This window comes from Branchiostoma floridae, chromosome 6 (assembly GCF_000003815.2).
Source record: "Branchiostoma floridae strain S238N-H82 chromosome 6, Bfl_VNyyK, whole genome shotgun sequence".
Lineage (NCBI taxonomy): Eukaryota > Metazoa > Chordata > Leptocardii > Amphioxiformes > Branchiostomatidae > Branchiostoma > Branchiostoma floridae.
Window position 1 is genome coordinate 17649169 of NC_049984.1, and position 27875 is coordinate 17677043.

Below are 27875 nucleotides of genomic sequence, written 5' to 3' on the forward strand. Positions count from 1 at the left end.
ATGGGTATCTGGGCATCCCCTACATTGTAGACATCCATAGAGAAGACGATGGGTGCTGGGACCTCCACATAATACATGTCCTGTACCTCCAGTCTGGCTTCTTCCACTGAGTAGATGTCTGGAAGATATGAACAAGAGAATCTTCAATATCACAGCTTATAATGTGTATTCTAAATGTTTGAAATGACTTAATTTCATTGCAGGTGGGGAAAATAGGTTTTTGCAATGTTTTAAGGTTGGGGTTGAAGCAATTCTGAATTGCAGGCAAATAACATGATAAATGCATATTGGCAGTGTCACGATTTTGCAGTAAAATGGTTACTGCAAAATCATGCCACTGAACATAAATTGTAAATCTATCAAAAACATTTCACAATCTAGAGTAGTAGAGACATAACACAGAGCTGACTTTTTTATCCCAATTATTTACCATATTTTTCATATTAGCCAGGATACACAGAGACAACATATTCTTTGGCACAAACTTAACAACATTGCAATTAATCTGAGAAACAAAAGAGCAAGTGTTAGTTTAATCTTCTGGAACCTACCATCAGGACATGATACCGTGATCTTAGTGGAGATGGCATTGTTGTTCTCATCCCTCTCTTCCACTTTGTTGTGTGAGTCAAGGATGGCAATCAGGTAGGACAGACCACAGTACTGGGTACTCATACCTCCTGGTAGCTCCTAGAGAAGAGGGATGACACAATAATAGTTTGTAAGCCTATATAAGCCAGCGGAATGTTTACCATACTTCCATTCATATGGAATATTCCTTAAGTAATGCCGGCATGTACATTAGAAAGAGAACTTTTTTAAAGATACTCTTTGGTTCAACCTTTACATGCAGTGATAGAAATGTAAGATTCAAGGAGAAAAAAAATCTAACTAAATGGAATGTAGCAAAATTCCAACTTATTACTTTGTCTAACATACTGGTACTAACATTTATGTCTTTAAGTCAAGGAAAGTTTCAAAACATTTTGTTTGATTTCTGACATAACAGAAGTTCCCTTAACTTTGGCATACCCATAACATCAGACAAATTATTAATTGTCTCACTATGCAGACGTGAGCTATGTTTGTATTTATCCACAGTGGTAAATAAACTCGTAAAGAAGCCAAGTTCATGCATAGAGACGTCATCTGAATGAAACATGATGGTGGTATACATGGTTTGATTATACTGCTGCTGGAGTCCCTGACGCAGGGGTAGGCAGCAGTTTGCTAGTCTTCACACCACATGGATTTGTATACCGTTTTTCATGTCACCAAGAAAACTTCTGCAATGGGAAATCAGCATCATTGCAAGAAAAAATATCAGCAGTTTCATCACTTACCAGCCCTGTACCATCAAGTACAAATTCAGGTTCAGATGCTGTCATATCAGCTGACAGGGTGGAGGGAAGGTCGTCAAGGTCATACTCTATGTCAAGGTCATCAGCACTCCACAAGGCATCATGGGATAGATAGAAACTGATGTTGAAGATGGGGTCTGTGGTGAGCTGAGCATTTCCTGTCAGGGTTACCTGAAAGAAGCCAATGTAAAGAAAATTGTCAAACTTCTCACCTTTACAATAATCATCTTCACCAAACAAGACAAGAAAGCCTTGAAAATCTTGCCACAAAACCTTAGATAATGGATTTTGAGGTAGACAAAGATAATTTGCTTAGGAATAAAGCATACATAAAAAAATATCATGTGTCCTTCAACAACTTCTAAGCAGTAACATGCTTTTGAATTACTATACTGTGACATTCTCACCTGACTATACTATGAAACTCACACTTATTTTACTTAGCACATTGAAACAGTGTCTAGAAGTTGACGAGAACAGTGGCTATACAGATACAACAACAACAACAATGTTATTTCGGTGACAAATGTAACGCTTACCGCTGCTGTCAGTGAAAAGGTTGATTTTGCACCACCCGGGGACAGCTGTGGACTGTTCACTTCAAAACTACCTTCTACTGGTGAGATGTCAACAGTGTCTGCAGGCACAACAATGTCATACATAGATAAGATATAACAGCTATAACTTACAAGAAATATTCATCTATATCTAAGCTTCAATGAAAGCTGTATTATCAGAAGTTCTACAGAGTGTGACACTGCAGTGGAAAGTAGCCATGCTACTCACATCTCTAATTTCAGCACCACTGACAGACACAACTATCCAAGCAGCATATTAATTGTATAGTACAATACTTGGTGTTTCTATCCTTTCCTCAGCAATTTTACAAGCTACCATTGTAGCATTATTTCTCCACTATGACTAACATCAAAGACTTACCTGTCTGGCAATCAAAAATGGCTGCCGAGAAGTCGTTATCCCTCAATCCGTCCACGAGATTCTCATCTAGTCCAGGGCCACGATGCCAGGATACAAGCAAATACCTGTGTTGTAGAAGTGGCAAAATAGGGATAGCCTTTTTTAGCAAACTTCCAAAAATATGCACTCTGGAAAAGTCGGAGATGCACGAATCTGTGTTTAAGGTGGTCTACCATTTGTAAATCCCCAGTTTGGCCTCAAAAGTGAAATGGAAAGAATTTGTCAATATCCGACAATACTTTTAGCAAATATCCAATTCAGTTATGTCTTCTAAGCGAACATCCAGTCTACCCTGCATAACATTTGCCCTTGCCCACAGGTACTAAATCTACCACCAGTAACACATTAAGAATGTTTGGCCTTTGTGTCTAACAAGTTTATTAGCTTTTTGAAGTGCATTGGAAAGTAAACACTGTGGGAAGGTTGTCTTTATCATTATCTGTCATCTTGGCTTTACATCATTTGCATATGTTAAGGTACTTTCAAAAGCTTGTCTTCATAAAAAAAAATTAGCCTGATCTCCTAGCTACAGATCTCCTATACTCTGCAAGTATAATGTTTTTCGTCCACAAAGCAAACATGGTTTCTCACAATAAAAAAACACCTTCTTGGCATAGGTAATAACTTTTATTGTCAACACAGCTAAAACTGCCTACCTCTGCTGACACATGTCCCCTGATGGTTGGATGGTAGCCCTGACCCCAGTAAAGGTCATGTTGTCCCCAGCAGCCAGTCCTGATGCCAGCATGTCCCCATCCACCTCCATCTTAGTGATGGGCACCTGTAGGTCCATCTGGTCCAGGAACTGGTCTGCAGAGCTGTACAGCTGGGGAGAGGGAACAAGATGTTGTTTTCTTAGAATTGTGCAGGTTACGGCAGCGTGGCACGTTGGATACACTCGATCCCTCAATCTTGGAAGTTAAGCAACGCGCGGTCCGGACAGTTCTTGGATGGGAATCCCCCAACCAAGGACGACTGGATTGCTGTAGCCAGACCAAGCATGGTTATTCCACAAAATCGTCTTCCAGAAGAGAATAAATTGGGGATCCTGTGCTTGAAGAGGTGCATCAACCACGTTAAACAGCCTCACTACTCATTGGGTACCTACTGACTGGCAAAATACATCAGATGATTCTTTACATGTACATGTACATTGTATCATGAAGTTTGAATTGGGGTAGAGAGTGATTGGTTAGGGAACCTGTCTCTCCACCAAGAGGTTCGGAGTTCAAATCCCGGTTGTTCTCTTCAATCCGACATGCGAGCCACAGGGACACAGTTATTAGAACAGGACGTTAAGGTCCACTCCAATTTGCAGTAATTGTAAACACTGTACAGAGTATCTGTCTTCTCTATCACAACCAGTGGAAGAGTAGCTCTTTGGTGAACTAAACTGGCTTGAGATAATAGAGAGACTTTCACTTTTATTGTATAATGATTCTTAAACCTCTGTAGAATCATCATTTTTACTGACAATACTGTTTGGATAAAACATAGATGTCATCTTTTACAATGATCATTAAGAAGCAACTCTCCATTTGTACTATTCTCTGTTACCCTTTAAATGCAACAACATGTGCTACTACACATTGAAACAAGACAGATGACAAAAAGTTCTAAGAGCTTTGCTGAGTTTTAACATCATGATGACATTTCAACAAAGTTTATAACACTAGTTCACCTTTTTCCGCAGGGTAACCTATATCCGTTGCTTTTGAAAAACGGGTAGTTAGGGGTATCAAGTCGGCGGACGATAGTTTCAAACTACAATAGTTTGAACAACTTGAAACCACCGTCCGTTGACTTAATATCTCTTATTAACGTGTGGGTAAACACAACAAATATAGGTTACCCTGCAGATAAAGGTGAACTAGCATTACATTGATGAACTTACCACAAGATGGAAATTTGCTGTGCCGTTGTCAGCTGTGTTGATGTCCACCAGTCCTGTGTTCCTCACAGTCACATCAAACACAACAGTCCCTCCAGCATCCTGCCAGATCCTGTCATACGTTCCCTCCACATGGAAGCTGAAGTCAGACAGTCCAAGCACATCTGAAAAGAAGGAGGCAATAATTCACATTTTACTATTGATATTGAAAGTAATAACTACAGACTGAGACAACATTGGCTAATCTAGTCAGTTCAAACTGAGACCTTGGATGCTGATTTGCTATTTCACAAAAGCATCCTACCCTGTTTACAAATTAACATTGACTGGAAGGCAAACATCTAGAGTAGAACAGCAGCAAGTAATCTTATTTTCGACGATGGAATATACATCTTTAGGCCACAGCAAGTAAATTTTATGGATGACATCAGCGCGCATTAATTTTCGCCTGATTTCAGAAAAAAAAAACATTTTTTTCTTCTGCAGGGATGGTAAACATGACTTAACGCACCAAAATGAGCAAATATGTTGTGTTGTAGCCTAATAACTGTACTCGTAGAAGTGACACTTGCAAAGGTACGCAGGACTGTAGTTGTAGAAATAAAAGTTGTAAAAATGACACCAATATGGAAGCCATGAGTGTGGTTACCAACTTTGTTGGTGATGCCAGTCTACCGCACTAGTGTCACTTTTACCACACCAGTTCATGTCTTGAATACAGGAATGAATGCCTTGTTGGCTCTGATACCATGTTTCGTCCCTTTAATTCTTGTTACAACATTCATCACAACTTAATGGTACCTATTTTTGAAAATGTAGCCATCTTGGTTTTTTTCACCCATTTTTTTTTTTTGCCCTATCGCACTATTTTTGCAGTCTGCAGAGGATGTCATCCATAAAATTTACTTGCTGTGGCCTTATGACTAAACTTAAAGTGTAGAGATTTTAAATGTTACAAAATCTGTCAATCAAAGGGGAACCAATGAGCTTTTAATATTGACAGGTATCCAGGGATATCAAGTTGATGGACAGTAATTTCAAATTGTACTATTTTCTAAATATAGCAAATTGAAACCACCACCTGTTGACTTGATATCAAAAAAATACATTGTTCTTAAGTAGAACAGATATAGGTTACCCTACGAATAAAGGTGAACCTGTGTTAACCTTTTCTGAAATCATAATGATTCATCAACTTCTATAGAATTTTTAAAAGAATTACAAATTGATCAAATTCAGTCAACTTGTGTAATTGGTGTGCATCCCTCACCATGGCTACACTGAAGTTGTATCTGTAGTGCAGCACTGTTGTCAGGTAAGAATGGATCCAAGTCCCAGTTCTGTTTGTCAGTCAGCAACACACCTGTGGAAGACATTAAAAAATTACCCAAACTGTCTTGCAAATAACGCTTTTCTTGGAGTGAAAGTTACCAAGAGTAGCAGTATTCTCATGGCATAGGGGGCATCTTCGCGCAGCAAGGCCCCGTGGCAAGCGAGGTCTGACAACAGCCTACCTCTGAAAATCATTTGTCTCAGAAACACTATTCCCTGCATTTTGAGAGCCAATTCCAATCAGTAAACACAAACAGAAATGTCCCCTAGTCTGGTTGATGGGTATAGGGGCCCAAATCACAGCATAGGGGATGTAAATCACAGAATCCCCCTACACTCAACTGCAGTGGTGGCAACCCAGAGTAGTGTTTGCATTGACTGACTCGGTCCTGCGTAAGCTGTTCTTTGCTATGAGGTTACTTTTCCTATGCATTACACAGCTTCTCCTGATTTCCCTTGCTTGGTCTGTGCAGTGTGTATCTCCATCTGGAGATATCATCTGCATGGTCCTCCCATTACTTTGTATCAATCTCAAGAAGACATCTAAGACAAAGCAGAGTTTAAGATAATGGTACTCACCAAGGTAAGACGGTCCACAGTACCTCCCCACCCCAGGGGCCATCTGAGGGATAGTCAGCAGTGCCTCGGGGCCTCCAAAGCTGTGCTGTTTGGGAGGGGAACCAACTGGGATGTTCCTAAAAGAATGCAGGTTGGAAAGCATTTGTTAACAAAATGGCATGATAGCAGTGGTAAAGAAATGTACTTTATCTTGCATTGCATTGCATAAATGTGCTAGGAGATTGTTAAGAACTATAAGTCATTAGATAGCAAAAAAAGGACTGGCAGCTTACTAGAGACAAAGGAGAACAATGATGCCCTACCTATTAGTAGTAAGTACTCTGAATCAGTGAATGTGTGGTTTAATGAAGCTACTGATATGCGAATCAGTGAATGTGTGGTGTAATGAAGCTACTGATATGTGGCAACCATGATGACGATGTAGCAAAAGACATAGCTAAGATGGACAAGTTGCACCAACAGATGAACTCAAAAACATAATTTGGACCTGTTTGTAAGTACTATATGCTCAAATTTAATATTATTTTTCAAAACATACAATGTATCCCTTTTTTTCAACATAAGAAATGCCATGCTGTAATGTTGTAACACATACATGAAGAGCCTAGCATCCTGGGTCTCCTCGAAGGTGTGTTCTAGTGCCAGGTCATCCTCAGGGTCGATGTCGGGGTCCGTGGACAGGTAGAAAGTGATGCCGTACTTCTGTCCCACCTTGGACAGGCTGGCCAGACTGGACACCAGGATACGCACGTCCAGCGCGTACTCAAACGGTTGGTCAGTGGAGATGACATCCACGGAGGCCTCAAACAGGGATATTTGTAGATCCACATGGTCTAAAAACATACAGAATAAAAATCACAAAGTTATGCAGGTATATAGGGGGACCATGATATGAGGAAGTACATGTATATCTTGTCAATGCTGATAAATAAGCCAGATAAATCAGACAATTCCATTACTGAAATTTAAAGAAATTTAAAGATTGTAAGATTGTATGCTTAAGCACATGTTTCCAACTGTCACTTGATGTAATAGACTGTGAGTCAATAATGATACATCTCATAATGACAAATGTTTAAAGTATGACAGACACAATCTTGAGACAATCATAATACTTTTGCTGAGAGCGTTATGTGTTGGTATGTTTGTCTATGTGTGTGTGTGTGTGTGTGTGAATCCTGATATTTTGTAGGTGAGTAGGTGTCGGGAAAACAAAAGTCAAGTTCGATAATGGCTGCGATATAACTTCTGTTTTTGATACTGTAAATGCAGAAATGTTCGCGGTGGATTAATGTTCGCGGTTTTGCGGTGACCACTTCACCGCGAACTTAAAACCACCGCGAACATTTTTCTATTATGGTATTAGACTGCAGTCTATGGTGTAACCGCGAACTTTAATCCACCGCGAAAATTCCCTTTTCTCGCTTCCGCGAAATTAAATCCCTGCGAACTTTAATGCATTTACAGTATATTGTCCATCAAGCGACATCCACCAAAATGCCTGAGCCTACCTTCAGCACACTCTGTGGGTACAGGGAATGCTGTAAGGGATGATGTGTACGTGGGGAGGTAGCTTTCATCAGGCACCACCTGTAGGAACACGTGCATGTTGGACATTTCCAGACACGCCTCCCTGGTCTCCAGTCGGATGGGAACTACGGTAGAGACAAACAGGCATGAATAGTTTCATCAAGTTGATGAATTTTTGTGCACATTCAACCACTAAGAACCAGTCAGTAGTGGAAGAAAGGTAGCAAAAGGACTATCAGATTGTTGACTAAATTGTAAGGTAATTGTTAGGTTTTTAAAAACCTTAATACCCAATTAAAAGCAAGCAGCTTATTGATGCCCTTTGGCAAATTTGTGTTTTACAAACAAGTTAAAAGATGTCATAAGCTGTCATTAACAGTAGTGACGGATGAAGTACTTTCAAATGACATATAGTTATGACATTTACAGATTGACCGAATAAAGTTTAAATGTTGTTTTACTGCATTGACATTTTGGTCAAGGTGTTTCAACCATATGTCCATAGAAATCAAACAAGACAAAGATACTGTGGACTTGTATTTACTGCTTATAATTAAACTTCTCCATTTCATGCAATAGAAAACTTGTTAGAAAACCTGTTTCTATTGTGTTTGAAACTATCTAACCTGAGAGTCCCTGGAAGTCCACTTGTTGGTTTGCCAGAATTTCCAGACTTGTCTGTCCCAAACTGTCGCCAAAGTCGACAACCAAAGGCATGTCCTCGCTCTCATCAAACACAGAGTCAGCAGACAGGAACACCCGGATACTGTAGGCTGCAGGGGACAAATGTCAAAATGTTGTCTGTCTGGTATTGGAAACATTTCTTTTTGTTATACCACACGGCACTTTGTTGTTTGACAGGTAATACATACATTATGAAATTAAGAACTTGTTGACAAACATTTGTGTTGACAAAAGGCTTGGATTCTGGTTGTAAGTGGATTAAGAAACCAAAAGAGTGTAGTTAGTTGTAAGAATACACACAGGGATGGCACTTGTAACCGACATGTGAAAAGATTTAGCATTTGATTAGAAGTGGTGTTTTTCCACTCTGACAGGTCTGTGTAGGCTACTGTAAATATTAAAATGTTTGAAGTGATGTTATTTTTGCAGATCTAGCTGTGGCCTTTCCACCACCAATCCATGACCCAGCAAATATGATGCTGTACAGAATTGTTTCAACTGCCAACTTGAAACACAGCGACAGCATCTTTTCCCTTCTACAGCAAAATTAAGCCTCTGTGAAAATAAAAGAATTTACAGTACATTCATTTATTTTCACAGGGACTTAAAATTTTGCAGTAAAAGGGGACCGGAGGTTTTTGCTGTCTGTTGAGTTTGCAGTTGAAACTATTTCTGTGCTAACTACGTAGGCATACACGTATATATAAAACTTCTAATATTCATGTAAAACACGGGCTCTAAAACTACTCTTAGGCTAATAAATGGGTGATAGTAAGAATATGAAGACTACTCTTTACCTGATCCCCCAGCAGGCACTGTATGGAACCCCAGGTTCATCAGGAGGAAGTCCATGCCGAGCTGATAGTCCAGGCCTGGCCACACCTTGGTGTTACTCAGGTCAAACTTCACCTCGTGAGGTGCCAGCTTCTCCTCTAGAACAAGAATCACAAAGAAGATGTGGTTGTTGTTGTTAAATACACAACAGACAAAATAGATAGTTCGAAAGTAATGACGTTGTTTCATTTATGACTTCACTTCAGACATTTCAGCACCAAAAAAGTTCAGAGCACAACAAAGGAACAGTCCCCTTCAAATACAAGAATCTTAAGCCATGCAAAACAGTAAAACTACAGACGACTGTCCCAAATTTGTGTGTGCAGTGCTCCTCTCTACAAGCTAGAAGACAGGAAGAGAGGAGAAGTATGCTTACCATCTCTAGGACAGAAAGGATAGCAAAGCAGCACCTATCAGTAAGAGAGAAGCAGTAAGAGGGTCAGTTGTACACTCAGCAATATTATTCTTTCAACAAGATATACAACAATAGCTGCTGATTATCTTGGAAGACTCCATGTATCACTCATAACAAAAAAAGAGCTGACTCTTTTTTAAATTCTGCTACTGGTGGTAAAAAGAAAGAGACTGTTAAGTACCTGTGCACAACACTGTGACCCTTTGCACAGCTTTGTTGTTCCTCAGGTATGCATCTGTGAATGTCAGTGCCACGACTTCAACTCCAATGTAACTGAGAGAAAAGACAAAGGTTAAAGCTACCTATCAACTTTGTTCGGTACACTTGAAAGTAGAATTCTGTACATGCATACAAATAACATTCTTTGGTTGAATATTGTATCAGGAAGATCACCAGAGACTTGATGATATCTCATGACTGCTCTGTTTTGTCAAAACATGCAAACTAGAGCAGATTTTGTCTCCTAGAGGAATTCATGCATCAATTACAAGAGCAATGAGAACTTTTTTCTCCCCTTTCCTTGGTGCTGAATATGCCATCCATTGACTGGTTGTTGTAAAACATAACCATCCATAACCAAGGCAAGCGGTCAAATACAAGAGCAATTGATTCCTCTTAAAATTTTGCTACTTACACAATTTTTCCACAAAGGTCAGGGTTCATGGGCACAGTGACGGAGGGGTTGTTGTTCATGCCTGAACTCAGGTCATAGGTCACGACCTTAGCATCATGTTCAACCAATGGAGCTGAGATCCCCTCCTTCAACTGGTGGATGCTGTCTACATCATAGGGCAGTTGTAGATCTGGCAATTATGATTGGAACAAAAAAGTTACATGCCTGTAAGAATTGTCAGAAATGCCTGTAAGGGATTCGTGCTATGCATTGTGGGGTCTGTGTGGCGCAACGGCTAGAGCATTGGAATCGAAATCAGTTGGTTCCGAGTTCGATAATCACCATGTCCGACCTTGTGCCCTTGGGAAAGGCACGCTACACGATATACATGTACCCACCATGACGGTGGAGTGACTCCCACCGAGCCTCACGGCTAATATGTCAAAAAGGGTGCCCAAAGCACCTACGTATTGGGTCTGCCAGTGTGTCAACATCTGCACATTTGCCAATAAAACCTAAATTTGTTTTAAAGGGTTCCAAGCCTATCAAACAAGGCCATTTGTATTTACATTTGTAAACATTAAGTCTGACACACATTTTGCCATTAAATCGCTTTTCCATGGTTCAATGTGAAAGATTTGATCACACGAAGAAGAAAAACTTAAAGTAAAATTGAAAACACAAGTTTACTCAAAACACTTCACAATATACATTTTGTAATGTTAGCATAACTTAAAATGAAAGGGATACACAGTTATGACTTCATGAAGACAGTCATTACCTTCTTCAGTGATGTGCTCATCTTCAGACAGGTAAAATCTGATGTCATAATTGTTGAACTCCACATCCCTGGCCATGTTAGGGAGTCTGCTGTTGGTACCCACTAGGATGATGGACACCTGTCCACAGGGTACAGACATGTCATCAGCTTTCTGTTTGTTTGTTTGTTTGTTTGTTTGTTTGTTTGTAAAACTCATAAAAAGCCTCAAGACATAACAGACCATGTTTGTACATTAAGTACAATCTGTGTAAGACTAGACTGATTCATGCAGTTTTGACCCACTTACACTGGGATGGACCCCCACCCTTTAATTGATAAGTGTGGTAGGTTAATTCTCTAACAAAGCAGTGTCTCTCCTTAAACACAGGACGGACGGCTTTACATCTCATTCAAGCACACATCTTTAAGGTTTTTAAGGAATATGGTTAGAACCTACAGGGGGGTTCAAACCTGAACTTATCAATCTTCTTATGATGGAAATGTATTATCTTCAGCTAACCTTCAGGGAGAGAGATACGTCTTCTCCAAGTTCTATGCTGGAGAACTCTGTGACTGAGAACTTGTCCACGGCTACATCCATGGCAGCTGGTTGGGCAGATAAAGGTTAATACACTGTCTCGTAAATAATTTCAGCAGGTTGGTATATCCATGGGTTTCAACTAAAAGTGCTTTGTACCCATCAGAAACAATTGTATGCCATTGTTTTGGTGGTTCTGCTACTGTAACAACATTATATACTTTCCAAAAGGCAATACTGACCAGTACCCCTTCCCACTGCCAGGTGGAGCTGCAGTACTTACGGTCATTGAATTTTTATAACAATTCTGAATGATGTATTTACAACAGAATTGAAGTTACATGATAGATATCATCTTGAACTGAACTGAATTTTTGTGAACTCTGGTATTGATACCAGACATTTTTGACAGTAACTAAATAGGAACTTGGGGTAGATACGCTCTCATTTCTGCTCTACCAAATTGGTGTTTTCTCATTAACTTTTCTCTGATTCCTGGTGAAGGTAAAAAAACCTCTTACCTGGACAATTCCTGAAGTTGACCACCACTACTTGGACATTGTTGGTTTCATCGCGCTCCTTCACCTGTCCGATCTTTCCATCGTACGAGCCCTCGCTCCTCGTGTCCACGATTGCAGCAAAGAAGGCGGGATCCGTGTTGTGACAGTACCTCCTGACGACGTTCACGTCAAACATGAGGTCGTCAGATCCAAGATGCAATGTTCCTGCAATAGGAAAGCAAAGTATGGATGAAATTTCAGGCTAAATATCAAGAAAACTATTTTTCACTCAACTGTTCCGAACGTATACTAACAAGACCTGAAGGACTGAAACATTAAATTACTGTAACAGGTATAACAGGTATAACTGTGGTGTCTGGCCCCAATGACATGATCATTTATCACTTAAAGCAATCATTCCCACTTCTCATGAAGTGTGGGTCATTTAATGCCATGTGAAATCCCTGATGGAGTCTACAAAATGGGATCCAGTCAAAAATTCTGAATGAAGCATCAATCTTACTTTAGCATGGCAGACTTTGGCATGTGGTGGTAAAAAAAGTAAGTGGTTTGATCCGTTTTGTTTTGATTATAAAATTAAGCATTATTTGTATCAAGTTACCAGAAAACTTCATTTGTTCTCTCAGTTGCTTCAGTGCATCTTCTGACAGCACATAGGGGATCAGGGTGTCATCAGGTGTGATCTCTTTGTTTGCTGTGTGTCAGTAAAGAACAAAAGAACGCATTAGACTGTGCACCTAGTATCGCTATATATACATGCACGTTTGAGTGATTTGTCAATGTCGGTGTTTCCAGACTGCTGTGAAGAAAGTGCTTAAGACTTGTGGTTACAAAAATACTTGGTACCTTGCAGGCAATCATGAAAATAACATAATTGCAACCCTACATGCTATGTGACTCTTCTTTTTCTCACATCTTCTTCTTTGACTTTAGAATTAATTTTGGCATTTTCCCATGTGTTTGATCAGTCTGTAGAACAAATTTACAATAGTATGGTCAAAACTTTTCTTTTTGAAACAGATGAAAATTGCTGCACATACAGATGTCATCCATACAATCAAATCAACATGGCCTTATGGTAAAAACTTGAAGGCTGTTCCTGGAGTAGGTTATCGTCAATACCTGAAACATAGAGCTGGAACTCAAAATGGCTGCCATCCTTATCCTCCTCGATCTGGGAGAAGCCGTCCATGTTGTTGAGGACGACCGTGACGTCCAGTCGGAAGTCGACCGTCGCCGTGCCCTCGGACATGTCCACGATCTCATCCTGGGACATCAGCTGCAGGCTGGGCAGCAGGTCAATGAACTCTGGACAAGCAGAGAGGAGATTCTTGTGTGATGAAAGAATGATGAGTAAGCTGATCTCTCATCTCCTTCTGCTACTTTTTACCTCCTCAACTAAAGTCGGGCACTCACTTGCAGCATGTTCTGTGCCTTTCTTCTTAACTTAAACCTTCTCCCTGCTGCCAAACCCTGTTACTGATAGAAATTTGCTGCCAAAAGGCAGCTTCAGCAAGGAGAATGTTAAAGAGATTCTGTGTTATGTGTTAAGCAAAATCTCACAATGTGTTATGTGTTAAGCAAAATCTCACAATGTGTTAAGCAAAATCTCACAATGTGTTATGTGTTAACCCTCTCAGCACGAAAAGCCATTTTCGTGGCTTTCCCGTAGACCGCGAGAAGCCACGTACGGGGCTTCGTACGTCACGTTTTGGATTTTGAACTCCCTGCCCACCATCATGACGAATCCCACAACTAGAACGCTGGTAATTGTAAGAGAACCAATCAATCAGAAAACATACAGCATTTTGACTTCATTCAAACCTTATTTGAACGTAATCCAGACGCTAGATAATCATGAGTGCTTCAGGGGCCTCGTCGGCCGATAATGAAGATTTAGTGGAGGCTCCCACCAGCGGGGAAAGTGACGAACAACAAGGTAAACAACGGGGTTTTTTTGGTTGAATATTGGCTGTAGTCTCTTCATGCCAGGTTTGCGGTTTCGTACTGCTAATATCTAGCTGCATTTTACAGGTTTGCGATAGCAAAACCTGTTCTGTTTTACTTTTTTCAAATTTTTTTTTTTCAAATTTTTTTTTTTTAGATATTGTCAGAGCTTGTAGTTATACTTATGTGAACATATAAATGAAAGTGGTTGGAAGTTGTACTATTTTTTAAATAATATTACTACAATTTTTCCTCAACAAAACAACAATTTCACATGATAATACAACAATACAATTGTTCAACAACAAAACATGTGATTATTATAAACTATATTTTGGTTTTCTCCCCAGCATCCAGCAGTGACAACATCGATGAAGATGATGAGCAGTGTGAAGATGTTTGATGCCCATCACATAATACCAGCATTGCTCTTGTATTATAATGTATTTCTGTGTAGTTTCAGGATAAATAAAGTATGTTTTTGCCCCTGAATGGACTTTTTATTTTGTGAGACATGTTTTTGTTTTGTTTTGCATATTGTGTTTTTGTTTATTGTTATTACTATTACTACTATCAGATTGATGGTATGATGTTTATTTTGCTTTTATTGGAAAGGCCAGTCTGTGAGCTTTCCAGAAATATATAGTTTTCCTAGTCTACTCCTTACATAGCAGCTGTAATAATAATTAACAAAAAGTACTAATTGACACCTGTATAGACTGAAATTATATGTCGTATATGGTATACAGGAAAAAATTTTATGACGTGCTGAGAGGGTTAAGCAAAATCTCACAATGTGTTATGTGTTAAGCAAAATCTCACAACTTCTCTTCATGTAAAAATATTTTCCTGAGCAAAACACATGGCATGGGGACTGTTTGAGTGGTTAATTATGTTTTCAGTAAGTGAAGAAACATGCAATTACAAAATGCATTTTAGTGTGAATAGGCTACAGTTGGTAGATGATAGGTAGAGGGGTACTCAGTCTTCTTTTGTTTTCGATTTCTTGCTCAATTGGCTTGTTTTTAGAACAGATTATATCTTGACAGCTTACTTGCATCATCACAGCTCACAGTCAGGGGAACACTGTAGATGCTGTTTTCTGTCGTCAAGTCCAGCAGATAGACGGCTTTTTCGCTGTCCCCCTGCTGAACCTCCAGGGTGGCGTACTGGTACTTGTTACAGGCGTCTGCACCGTCATCGTTGTACCGCACCCAGCCAGCCAATCGGAACTGCCTGCTGCCCACTGTGGTGAAGAAGTAAATATCTTAAAGAAGTAAACCTTTGCTGATTATATACGAGATGCATAATATATAATGCTGTTATGTGGGTCAAGTATCTTTATGGGTTTAGAACATTTCACACCTAAATACAAAAAGGTCCTAATTAAAGGTCATCAGCAATCCGCATCGAACGTAACTCTGCAACAGCAGCACAGAATAGTTCAAGTTTTACTGATCTGATTAACCAGCATAGCAGGGTTAAATTGGCAAAAAGAGTCTCAGCGGTACAAGGGTTAAAACCTTCCTGGTGGTTTAAGCATGCCTGCAGTATTTCCGCTGCAAAAGCATCACACCGCAAACACTGTCAAACTTGGATTCAGCAAGTCAGCAACTGCTCAAGGAACTGAGGAAAATGGTTGCTGAGGAAAGGTGGTTGCTCATGACAGGGTTGGGTTAACTATGTAAAAATGGACAGGATTGTTGATATAATGTCGCTTGTATGTGACTAGACGTGCTTACTTGTGTCAGGTGGTTACCCAACCAGGTTTGACTGCATTTGTTCAGTAATGCATATTCTGTACACCAACTGCTAACTTTTAACATGGTGAACACAATTTTTCCTTCCAACCATGAAATTGAGTCATAATTTATATAGTAATGAAGTGAATTTACACTCCACTAACCATTGTGCACTAATCATAAGCCATGCATGAAATGCTTTTATTCATGTAATGCTAAGATATGGCACATTGCTGTATTAATGGACTGTAAAATAACAAATAGTTGTCTGACTAACATAAATAGTTTAACTTATATTTTCTAAAGCTTTGAGGTTAAACACAGTACACTGTATCATAAACAGGGCTCGAAATTCCTTTTTGGGATTAGGTGCACTGGTGCACCCAGCTTTTTTTGCACCAAAAAATTGGGTGCACCAAAAAATTTTTGGGTGCACCACTTAGATTTAAGTAATAACCTAATAATAAAACTTACTTACAAGCTATCAAATTCCATGTACCATGACAGACATTTTTATTATCTTTCTAACACTTAGATGTCAAGAATATGATGTATACTAGTATACTTTGATATCTTCACATACATAAACCTAAGAAAATATTTGGGTGCACCCTGTGCACCCACAGAAAATAATTGGGTGCACAGCTCCAATTTTGGGTGCACCTGGGTGCACATGCACCCAGTATTTCGAGCATAAATGAACTGTGAACATATTCTATGAATGTGAATGCGGTGTTTGTCATCATACATTTGTCTCTGGTTTTAATATACAAGAAAAGATTAGAAAAATGTCTTTAAGTTTGAGAAGTATGACAAGCTTGAAAAGTTTCATAAGGAACTGTACATGTTAAGGCTGTTCTAATTTTCTTCCAAGAATGATAAGATAACTTTCAAATTTTTTGGTAGGACTGTCGACTTCAACATCAGAGTACATGATCCACTGTAAAAAATCAGTCCAATTCAGGATGTAAAAAAAAGATAAAATCAAATTTCAATTTCTCCATGAAAAGACAGATGGATTCATCATCAGGTACAAATGTAGAGAGTGTGACTATATCAAATCAACGCATGCATCAAATAATATCATCATGATACATATCTGCAATATCATCTGTACATGAAGCAATTTCCTTTCTAAGATGATATGAGAAGACATTCTAATCAGTGATTTACAATGTAATGTGTGATATATTGCATCACACTGATTGATATAAGAATCCCTTGCAGTTCATGATTAGAGGTGTGTAATTTTGCAGTGGGTGTTCAATATATCATAATTGTCAATGGCATCTACCCAAAAATCATGGTACAAAAATAAAGCTGGATGTACGAGACTAAGTAAACATGCCAAAATTTAGCATCAACTCTCATAATAGTGCTACAGTGACACAAGTGTCACTTTAAAGCAATCTACTTAATGAAACATCAGTCCTGGTGGGACTTTTAAAAAGTCCTGAGCAAAATAACACCATTTTGTTAATGTTGGCATGCATCAATGAAGGCTAAACATGTAGGTAATAAGATATGCCAAACAATTGTGTAACTCATTGACATAAAGCAACTGGATAATGATTTTGACACGGTCAGATGTTTCACACAGTGTCAAACCTGAATGGATGTGTAAACAAGGAGGAAACAATTCTGAAATTGTTCACTAGAAAACCAGTGAAGTCAAGATTTATACTAACATAAGCCAATTAGCTGTTTTTGAGTACAGGAGCTAATGTTATGGTAACCTGGTGTCATGAAAGTTTATATATAATTACACATTTAGATGAAGGGAGAATGATGTAAGTTGAACATTTACCACTGTCAAAGCCTGATGTTAGTGGCGGTGAAACCTCCCAAGATTCGTCCACTTCTCCTCCTGTGAGGTCCACTGTTCTTGTGCCTTCCTTATCCTCAGAGAACTGTATGGGCACATTATTCGCTAAAGAATGCTATCTTGAAATCTTGATATCTCAAAAAATATTTAACTTAAAGATATAGTATAATATAATATAAGGAACATGCTATCTTTTAGTTTATCAATAAAAAAGTTTGTTAAAACATTTCCAATTATTGTCGACTTTCATTATCTACCTTTTGAAGTTGCAGAGTATTAAAAAATAAAATTCAAATGACTATTGCCCTGCCATGAGAGTAAGAGACTATTGGTAAAGGAAACAACATGACAGTCACTGCAAATTTGGTGGCAATATTAGTCATTCTCATCTACATCATTGTCAAAATTATGAGCCCATTGTATGAACAAAAAATTCGAATCAGAGCGTACAGCTTCTGAACTCACCTTCAGAATAAATTTCACGTTGTTTTTGCCCTCCTGAGTGGAGTCTGGGACCCGAGAACAGAAGGATTCTACCACACAGTCTAGCGTGACCTGGAGGACCACGTAAGTCGTGATGTCCCGCGGGACGGGGCTTTGGAGCGGGGTGAAGGTGAAATCTCTCAGTCCCAGCATGTCTATAGCAACATCACACATTCAATCATTATTTTCAAACAGTACCTAGGGCATGGATAATACACTTCTTTTTCTTAAGGATTCACCTGCCAAAGTATGGTTAGACCATCTACTGTCTTTCTTGATGCAGAACTGATGTGCTCTTCCTCCCATTTCTGCTAGGTGGCACTGCAGTTAGAAATATATAGGCCTAGGGTCCCAAACCAGTCATGAGGGGGGGTATAAGCTTGGTCACATTTGAATCTGCATTTACCTCACTACAGCGCCACCTGGCATTTGGAAGTAGAATTGGCCATTATTGACTTGAGGAAGACTTGACTTGACTTACGTACTGCAGAAGGACAATGAGTAACTGAAACAATCATTATGGTAGGTAAAACTGTCAGGCTGTGCGAAATAGAACTGTACCAACTTGACAAAACTACATGATAATATAATATTCACAAAAGTCGTCCATAGCATGACTGGTATTTAATTCAGCACAACTCAACGGGTGCAATTTCCATGTATATTAAGCTGAATGTCCGTAACCTTACATAAACCTTGATAAGATCTTTCTTCAGTTGACAGTTGATTGACACAATAATCTGCCTGAATCATTTTAATCAGATTTCAATATTATATCAGCCAACTGGATCAGCAAGTATGCATGACTGTTAATGAACAAATAGTATCAGTTAATCCTACAATCTTCAGTAATACCTAAATCAGATTATATATTGACAAATGATATGTTCACAAAGAAGGAAAGAATTTATGGCGTGTAAAGAACTTCCCATTATGTAATGGTACGTGGTTTGCATTTTCAGTACATGGCAAATAAAAATTAATCTCTTAAATCTCCCTTAAGTATCTAACTGAAAGGAAAACTGTATCTATCTGACAGTGTTTAGATTTTTTTTTCAAACTAAACCTCAAGATGAATAATTATCAAAATCATTTTTAAATCAGGTAATATAAACAGGTAGCATCAACTCTCCTATTTCCACTGGGTACCATGATACCTATAGATATATATAATGAAGCCTGTGTTTACATGGCTGGGGAGGCAACTGTAGGGCCAGCCACTAGGAGCACGATTTTAGTCAGGCTACCATGATACCGCCACATGAGAAAAAATTCAAAAATTCAAAATGATTTCAGGAGATGTACCAATGCAGCATCAGAAATCCTAAGATATATATTACACTTCAGATGTTCAGGCGTTCAAGAAAATACCAGTATTCATAAATCATGAGAAGAACAATTATTGATGTGGTCATTATTGTACCCAGTGGAATTTATTATGAGAGTAACTGTTGATATTACAGCAGAAGTACTGAAATCAGATAAACACTGAAAATCTTTATCAAAGTTATTAGATATTTAGTTCTCAATGTTTTCATAACGTAGATTAGATTAACCACCTATAATTGGTCTTTTGCCGATGTAATACAATTGCTAAGTTTGTACATACGAAATAAACTTACCTCCACTGCACTTAAACAAGTACTCAGCGACAGCGACGTTGTTTCCCTCATCGGTCTCATCGTAGACATTGTCAGTGTCCAGCTGTACGATAAAGTACGACCTTCCGCAGAACGGCCTGGTCTCACTTCCCGACAGGATTCGCAGGTCGGGCTGGTTGTTCACAGCTGTGCTGAAATCAACCTAAAGTACAGACATATAAAGTATGTTTAGCTTCTGAATGAACTACCTTTTAATGATTTCTTTTTACTGCATACAGGGTATGTACAATCGTACCGGGCAAGCACATAAAAAAATGCCCGAATCAATTTTTCACTTGCCCAAAATTCAAATGTCAGTTTTATATGTATTTACCCTTCCAACAATGGAATTCTTATTAGATTATTATTGCCTCTATTTTTTATGTTGACTATTGCTTCATGTCATGGCTGTAAAATGGAAAACTCTTGCTTGCCTGATCGAGCAAGTGGGGGAGGTCATGCACTTGCCCGATTGGCACTTTCACTTGCCCGGGACAATATAGGGCTAGTGGACTTGTCCAATCCTGGTCTCACAAGCTGCTTGTACTTGCCCTGGACAATAGGGCTAGTGGACTTGTCCAACCCTGCTATAACAAGCTGCTTGTACTTGCCCTGGACAATAGGGCTAGTGGACTTGTCCAACCCTGCTATAACAAGCTGCTTGTACTTGCCCTGGACAATAGGGCTAGTGGACTTGTCCAATCCTGGTCTAACAAGCTGCTTGTACTTGACCTGGACAATAGGGCTAGTAGACTTGTCCAACCCTGCTATAACAAGCTGCTTGTACTTGCCCTGGACAATAGGGCTAGTGGACATGTCCAACCCTGCTATAACAAGCTGCTAGGGGCTTAAACCTGCCCCTCATCTTTCCAATATCAAAAGCTATCTGCTGACAAAACAATTGGACCAAAAGATGCCCATGATAGATTCATTAACCAGTAGTTCTGCTACAGTACCATAGAAGGCCACAACAATGCTAAAATAAATCTTGACCTTTGCCTTTCTAAGGCCTACCCACATGTTAAATATCATCACAATAAGTCAATTGCTTTTTGAGTTATTATTGCCAAAGTGTGCAGAAACACAGAGAAATATACCAAAAACAAATATTAATATACATGTACCTTCTTCACAGAGGTGAACAAATTATCGTGACTTTTCAAAGTTATGTTGACTGACCTGCGCTGAGTGGTAGATGTCAGTCTCCAGTGGGTGTGGGGAGCTCTCCTCAGCTGGGTACTCCACTAACAGCAGGTCATTGTCATCCAGCTGACCATCACGGGACAGGAACAGCTTCATCTTAAGGGTGTCTCCAACTGTGGAAAGTACAAATTAAAGAATACAAATCACAAAAGTTAGTTTCAAGCAGGGCTGTCTCCAGGATCTGTCCTTCCATCCTGGGATGGAAATATGCTTGTTGGGACAACAAAAAATAATTTACCCCACCAGTCCCGAAAATTGTGTTGAAATGTCTTTGATAAGTTAAAAATTACAATTTACGAGGAAAATTAACCAACAACAACATGGGCTCCCAAACAATGAGTGGGACAGGGAAAAAAATTTTAAGCTCAAGACAGCCCTGGAAAACTTTCAAGTGAAGTTAAGTCCTTCACACACAATTCTGTATCCAAGCCACACAGGGAAACTGTTTTGCTGTTAGTGGTGTGTGTTTAACATTCAAGCTTTTACCTTCATGTATCAGTGGTTTGATAGATAAATAAAGGAAGATCAGTCCTGGAAATCAGATCACCATCAAAATCTAGAATTATCTGTTTCAGTCACTGTGAATTCAATCCTTGATGCCAAACCCCACAGCCAACACAAATCTGATAGCAAAATTCTGTTTACTACCATGAAGAATGTTTTACAAACGTACCAAACAAACGTACACAAACATACCATGAAGAGTGTTTGGTATCAAAGTTGGTGCTTTCTTTTCTTTCAAAGTTTGACTTGTATTTCCATATAGTATAAGTCAATCTATGTATCCATTCATTAATTTCACATGAAAAAACACTTCAAGTCAAATTTCAAAATGCCACAATAGCCTTAATATGCACTTCACAAAAGAAAGCACTGAAATAGGTAGCACAAAGCCCTGATCAGATTCATACTCACCCACAGTTTTTGCTCCCTCAAGTGCCACATCAATGACAAGGTCAAATGCCACATCCCTTTCGACATAGTCAGGGCTTTTTGCACCCCTCCCTGGAACCTTCCACTCACTGACACTTATGTCAACAATATCTGCAGAGCAAGGGAAAGTTTTAACATTGGGTCAGATCAAAATTCAAGGTTTATCATACAAGAGTTAACGCTATACAACAGAGTACATACTAGTTTGCAATGGAAGGCATTTCAGCACTGAAATTGGAAAAAAAACATGATCATTTATAAGAACTATTTCTTCTAAATTCCTTTAAGATTTCGGGAACTGAGGGAAAAGTTAAGATGCAAAATTGCACACTAGAGTCATGGCTAAAGTTTCCTTCACATATTTTGATTTGGTGGAATTTCAATGTTTAACATAATTACTAGGTCAACATCAAATTGTAAGCATCACATTCATGGCTTGAAGCTTAAAAGATGGTGCAACATTTCTGAAAATCCACTTTACTTAATTAAGGTGGATAAATCATTGCGGGTGGGGAAAACTTAAGTGCAATATCTCACAACAACAATTTGATGGCATTTCAGCACTAAGGAGTGAGTAGATTGGATTATACATTACCATGTGAGCACTCCACAGTGAGGCTGTGTACGGCCATGTCATTGGCTGGAAACTGGTCCACAAAGTCCGAACTGGTTAAGGAAGGTACAAAAAAATCATGTTTGCAAGTCGCACCCATAAACAGTTAATACAGCTTCATGTTTGTTTGTTTGTCTTTTTTGGATTGTTCAATACATCATCGACTGTTCCTCGGTGTTATTTTACGTCTGTTTTGTAGCTGTACATGCCCTGTTTTGTTTTCTATATTTTTTTGCTATTTGAGGCCAAATTTGATTTTAGGAATATTTAAAAACAATGCTGAACTTTAGGATCAACATACAAACAGTTGAGAGAGGACGTCTGTACCATGACAGCATCAGGGTGTGAATACTGTAAGATGTTTTCTTTTGCAACCCATCCTTCTGTTCCCCACTTAACCTATTCATGAATTTTTACTTTAAGATGTCATAAACCAATGAAATAAATCATGATGGCCTGAAAAAGCTTTGAATCAGATTTAAAAAAAATCAAACCTGGATGGTGCAACAAGAACAAGCAGTTTGCTCCTCAGGCCACAGTTATCCGCAGGTAGAGTAAAGTACATGGAGGTCTCCCTGATGTAGGCCTTCTGTTGGGGGAGCATCACTTTCCTCATCTCTTGTAGGTCGGATGGGGAATACATCAGGAACAAGGGCATCTCAATGTCATCATCACTCAGCTTACCATCACTGGACAGGTAGAACTGGAAAATTGGGGAAAAAGATGTCAGACAGATCACACAAATATCTAATTACCATATACAACTTCAACATTGATAGATAAATGAAAAAAACTGCAAAGTAGTACCAGTGTTAGGACATGAACTTGTGACAAATGATAATGAACTGCTTTCAGATGCAAATTTTCAGTTATTTCCTGAAGGCAGATCTACAGTTGTTGGCAGTTCAAATCAGTGGACCAGGAACATGTATGTCCTTGTACATTGTTTGGCCTATTGCTAACGCTAGTTCACCTTTATCCGGGTAACCTATATCCGTTGGTTTCAAAAATGGGCATTTAAGGATATCAAGTTGACGGACGATAGTTTCAAACTACAATAGTTCAAACACATTACAACATAAAACCACCGTCCGTCGACTTGCTATCCCTTAATACCGTTTGGGTAAACACAAGGAATTACCCCGCGAATAAAGGTGAACTAGCGTTACATACAAGTACAATGTGCATTTTGTATAAATTGTATGTCCAATCCTTAACCACTGAGCCAATACAGTAACTCCACTATACATAATGTACATCACGCTGAAATATCAGGCAAATTTAAGTAATGAGTAATCAATTTACTATCAGCAAGAACAGACAAGCAAATTGGCCATGACATTTCAGTAACCTGACTTTGGTTTGGGGAGTAAAAGGCAGTGGAAGGAATGGGTTGGGCTCCGCCTTCCATGCTGTACAATAGACACACCAAATAACATTACCCACTACCCATATGGCATTGGCAATGGCTATGGGACTACCCTTACCTCTCAACTTTTATTTCAGTAAGAGGCCAACTGAGACAATCAGGTCGGCCTGTGGCTTTTGATCATTGGTGAAGCATTTAAACAACAACTGGTCATTCCATGCCTCTCTGTTGTCACCAAATCAAAGAAACAAGCTTAAGCTATGAATTTGGTGAAGCCTAATTTATTGATATTAACAACTTTTTTCTAAAAGGCTGAACTGACCTTGAAATGGAAGTTCTGCTGTCCCTCCGCTGCCCGTGGGATGGTCCTCTGTCCAGTGTTGGACACTGTCACCTGCATGGTCATCATGGTGGGGACATCTGACCACAGGGTGGGCTGCGGCATGCTGATCACCAAGTCTGAAATCTTCAGAACATCTGGAAAAAAATTGTTGTTAAAGTGTTGTTTAATCAGACTTTATTTCATGCAATGTTCAATTTGTCGACAGTACTAGTTGATGAAAGTGAGTACATTTCTCTCCTATTGTATTTCACATCATGGAAGTTCCTCTGTGTTGGTAGTAATCAACCTTCCTGGCACATTGAACCAATTGCTGACGACACGTATCTACAAGATCACAAGTTAACAATATCACATGTCCATCTCACGAGCTTATGTCCAAAAGTGATTGGTCATCAGTATTGATCCTGAAGAAGGCGACAGTGGTCGTTGAAAATTTGATTCGTATATACCTTTGTGTTGGAAGAAAATGTATTTTACATTGTTAAAGATGTTTTTTTCATAAAATATAAATAAACATCAGACCAACCTTGGGGACACCTGAGGAAAACTTTGTTGACGCCATAGTTGTTGTCACCGTCAGAACTTGGTTCAAGGTCGGATGTCAAGTGCACACCAATGTACACATCACCGCAGTACTCCACAAAGCCATGCACAGGGATCAGCAGACCTAGAATAGAATAAAATCTAATGGTATCTTAATCACAACACTACACTGCACATATAGTACATAATGTTATAGATTCATTGTTATAGATTCATTGTACTGAGGAAAGCACCCTCGCAAACCTTGGACTTAGGAACGACTTACCCAAAGTCCTATTTTCACCCACAGCAAGTCCAATGGTCTGAAAATTGACTAACTCAGGGAGGACTGAAAATTGACTTATTCCCTTAATTGGTGAAAGGGACTTACCCTAGATGATTACAAATACGGTCCTCAGACATGACAAAATGGGACTTACTGTGGGAGTAACACCCAGTCTGGCATAATTAAGTCCAACTACAGTCTACATTCATACTCTTTTAGGTCCCAGGTTCTTGACAAGTACTAATGAAGCATATCTTAACATCTGGTCCTAATAAGGACTGCAACCCAGTTCTAGTAGCATGCAAATCAGGTGAGCAATAACAGCTAGGATTCAAACACTTAATCTCAGTCTATGACCAGGGGCAATGTTGCCTTTATCTTTCAAGGCCATGTATTCTCAATGGTTTAACAAGCAAGACAGCTTTGTTCTAACCTATTGGATCAGTGAGCCTGAACTCAGTGGGAGAGGTGATGATCTCCTTGCCCGTCTCATACCGCTGAAGCTCGCTCATGTTGTATGGCACCTCTTTGTCTACCAATGGATCTATGACCTGGAGAACATTGTGTCAAAGTTAGTAATACAGACAAACTTTTAACAGGTAACATTACATCTATTGTCAGGTTCTGGACTGTCTCCAGCTTCAAAATTTCTTCTATCCCACTCAACGTTTGGGGGCCCATGTTATTGATTATGACAATTTAAGCTTATGAAAGGTCATTTTCAACTTTCATGTCATTTTGGGGATGGATGGGCTAGAACTATTTTCTATCACAACAGGCAGATTTCTGTCCCAGGACGGAAGGACGGGTCCTGGAGAAGGCCTTGGGACTGACTGCTATAGACAGGATTCTGTGGCACAAGGGGTAACGCTAGTTCACCTATATCCGTTGCTTTCAAAATCAGGGTATTTAGGGCTATCATGCCGACGAAATGTGAGTTCAAACTGCTATACTTTGAAAATATTACAATTTGAAACAACTATCCGTCGACTTGATATTCCTGAATGCGCTGTTTTGAAAACAACAGATATAGGTTACCCCACGGATAAAGGTGAACTAGCGTTAGAACCCAATGACAAAGGATAATCAATCAATTAATCAATCAATCTTTATTGCACAACAATTGTACTGGTACAACGCATGGCAATTTCGAGTGTAAATACATGTACAGAACATCAAGACTAATATCTATGCAGTTACACAATATACACAACAATGATTAAGGGTTCCATGTAACAGATGACTAATCACTATGCCACTTTAGCTGAGTGGTTCAGATAACGATCATGGCAATGACAATGGATAACTATAATGTTAAAGACTCCTGATTAATGAACATTACATGACCACATTCCTTGACCCATGGCTGAGTGTAAAGAGACTGCAATGTGTACAAAAACAAAGTAACCTTGAAAGTAAAAGCAGGAGCATGAAGGACTAATTATGAAATAAGATCATTGCATATTCCAAAGATATTTCAGGGGGTCTTATTTTCATTTTTTTTGTGATGCCTTTCTGTTCCAAAATCATGGTTTTGTGCTAGAGTATTGAACTGTATAATAGTATCTTCACCCCTACCGGTCTGGAACAGAAATTGAATTCCTGCAAAAACTCATGACTATACTGTAACAACACACCTCGTCATGAGATATGTAGAACTTGTAGGTGAGGTGGGGGCTGCCGTCAGTAGAGAAGTTCGCTCCCTGTAAGGCAGTCCCAAACTCCAGCTCTGCCACCATGCTGAAGGGTGCGAACTGTCCCAGGTCCACTACATCCTCACTCCAGAACCTGAACCCCTCATTCACCTTGAGATGGAGATCAATTTTATCTGGAAAAGAGAGGAGTGACAATAATGATAAGGTTCATCATTAGGTTCAAAACCTACAGTCCCATGGCCACACCTGGGGCAATTAGTGTCGTATTGAGGTCACCTGTGTGTGGCGCCGAATGGCAGCTTGCTCCAGACACTTGCAGTTTAGCTCCGCCTATTGTAAGCTCCTCGCAATTCAGCCCCTGGTTGCAAAGAGAGTCAGAGTAGTCGGCCCACCCAACAAAATAACATAAGAATCGTCATCATTGGTTCGGAAGCAGTAAGGCCACACCAATTAAATAATTTTGTTGATTCTCAGATTTTAGAAAAATTTTAGAAATATGCTTAACTTGAACACGATGATGAAGACAAAACAGATGACCAGGTTTATGTCTTGGTTCACTTAGTTTTATTAAGTGAATACAGTTACAATCAAGTTTTTCTCCTTCCCCATTGCTTTTATGATGTCCACTTGCAATCATTTTCAATTTAAAAAATCCAAGAAACTACAAGTCTTAGAGTAGGTTCTCGGAAAGAGAGTCTTTGTCAAGGAATGAGCAAAAATTAGTCAAAGTCTCATTCTCAGTGTTTGTGGCGGAAATCTAATCCTGTTACAGAATAAATTCTACTAAGTTCAAGCACACTCTCTGACAGACAAGTCATATAGGACATTATCATATAGCCAGGCGCCGCGGACCAATCAGAAGGCCCCGTTCCACGTTGGTTATGACGCCGTAACACTTCGATTCCGGCCAGGCAGGTGCAAATTAACACCAGTGGTGTTAATTCATTTTGAATTAACACCAGTGGTGTTAATTCATTTTGAATTAACACCGGTGCTGGTGTTAATTCATTTTGAATTAACACCGGTGCGGGTGTTAATTCATTTTGACCAATCAAAAGGAACGAAAGAAAGGTATATGCAGGCATTGGCCAATAAAAAGGAGCAAAACATATGCCGGAGCAGACTGCAAGGGGGAATGGCTCCTTCTGTTAACATTGATAATGAGTTTTGTTTTTCTAAAAAGCCTGCAATGTTTCGAATATTTTCTGTGGAAATTTTGGTTTCAAGGGGCAATCTGTAATCTCCTTACATATATATGTACCAAATGTGAACTTTCAG

At 39.2% G+C, this 27875-nt stretch overlaps 1 protein-coding gene across 1 annotated transcript in view; it reads right to left on the reverse strand.

The window, feature by feature from the left end:
* LOC118418157 overlaps positions 1 to 27875 on the reverse strand; it is a 97397-nt gene that overhangs the window by 43992 nt on the left and 25530 nt on the right. The window contains exons 14-45 of the mRNA XM_035823993.1: positions 26580 to 26770; positions 25376 to 25493; positions 24661 to 24801; positions 24114 to 24268; positions 22917 to 23125; positions 22405 to 22475; positions 21792 to 21920; positions 20853 to 20989; positions 19656 to 19836; positions 18016 to 18188; positions 17533 to 17635; positions 15038 to 15229; positions 13159 to 13344; positions 12638 to 12730; positions 12037 to 12240; positions 11498 to 11583; positions 10999 to 11116; positions 10239 to 10407; positions 9786 to 9877; positions 9153 to 9287; positions 8298 to 8444; positions 7653 to 7796; positions 6737 to 6974; positions 6142 to 6257; positions 5501 to 5593; positions 4234 to 4394; positions 2996 to 3165; positions 2301 to 2404; positions 1901 to 1998; positions 1344 to 1532; positions 552 to 690; positions 24 to 118 (exon numbers count right to left, since the gene is read on the reverse strand). Coding sequence (XP_035679886.1) covers positions 24 to 118; positions 552 to 690; positions 1344 to 1532; positions 1901 to 1998; positions 2301 to 2404; positions 2996 to 3165; positions 4234 to 4394; positions 5501 to 5593; positions 6142 to 6257; positions 6737 to 6974; positions 7653 to 7796; positions 8298 to 8444; positions 9153 to 9287; positions 9786 to 9877; positions 10239 to 10407; positions 10999 to 11116; positions 11498 to 11583; positions 12037 to 12240; positions 12638 to 12730; positions 13159 to 13344; positions 15038 to 15229; positions 17533 to 17635; positions 18016 to 18188; positions 19656 to 19836; positions 20853 to 20989; positions 21792 to 21920; positions 22405 to 22475; positions 22917 to 23125; positions 24114 to 24268; positions 24661 to 24801; positions 25376 to 25493; positions 26580 to 26770 — 4577 coding nt within the window. The remainder of the gene's footprint in view (positions 1 to 23; positions 119 to 551; positions 691 to 1343; positions 1533 to 1900; positions 1999 to 2300; positions 2405 to 2995; positions 3166 to 4233; positions 4395 to 5500; positions 5594 to 6141; positions 6258 to 6736; positions 6975 to 7652; positions 7797 to 8297; positions 8445 to 9152; positions 9288 to 9785; positions 9878 to 10238; positions 10408 to 10998; positions 11117 to 11497; positions 11584 to 12036; positions 12241 to 12637; positions 12731 to 13158; positions 13345 to 15037; positions 15230 to 17532; positions 17636 to 18015; positions 18189 to 19655; positions 19837 to 20852; positions 20990 to 21791; positions 21921 to 22404; positions 22476 to 22916; positions 23126 to 24113; positions 24269 to 24660; positions 24802 to 25375; positions 25494 to 26579; positions 26771 to 27875) is intronic.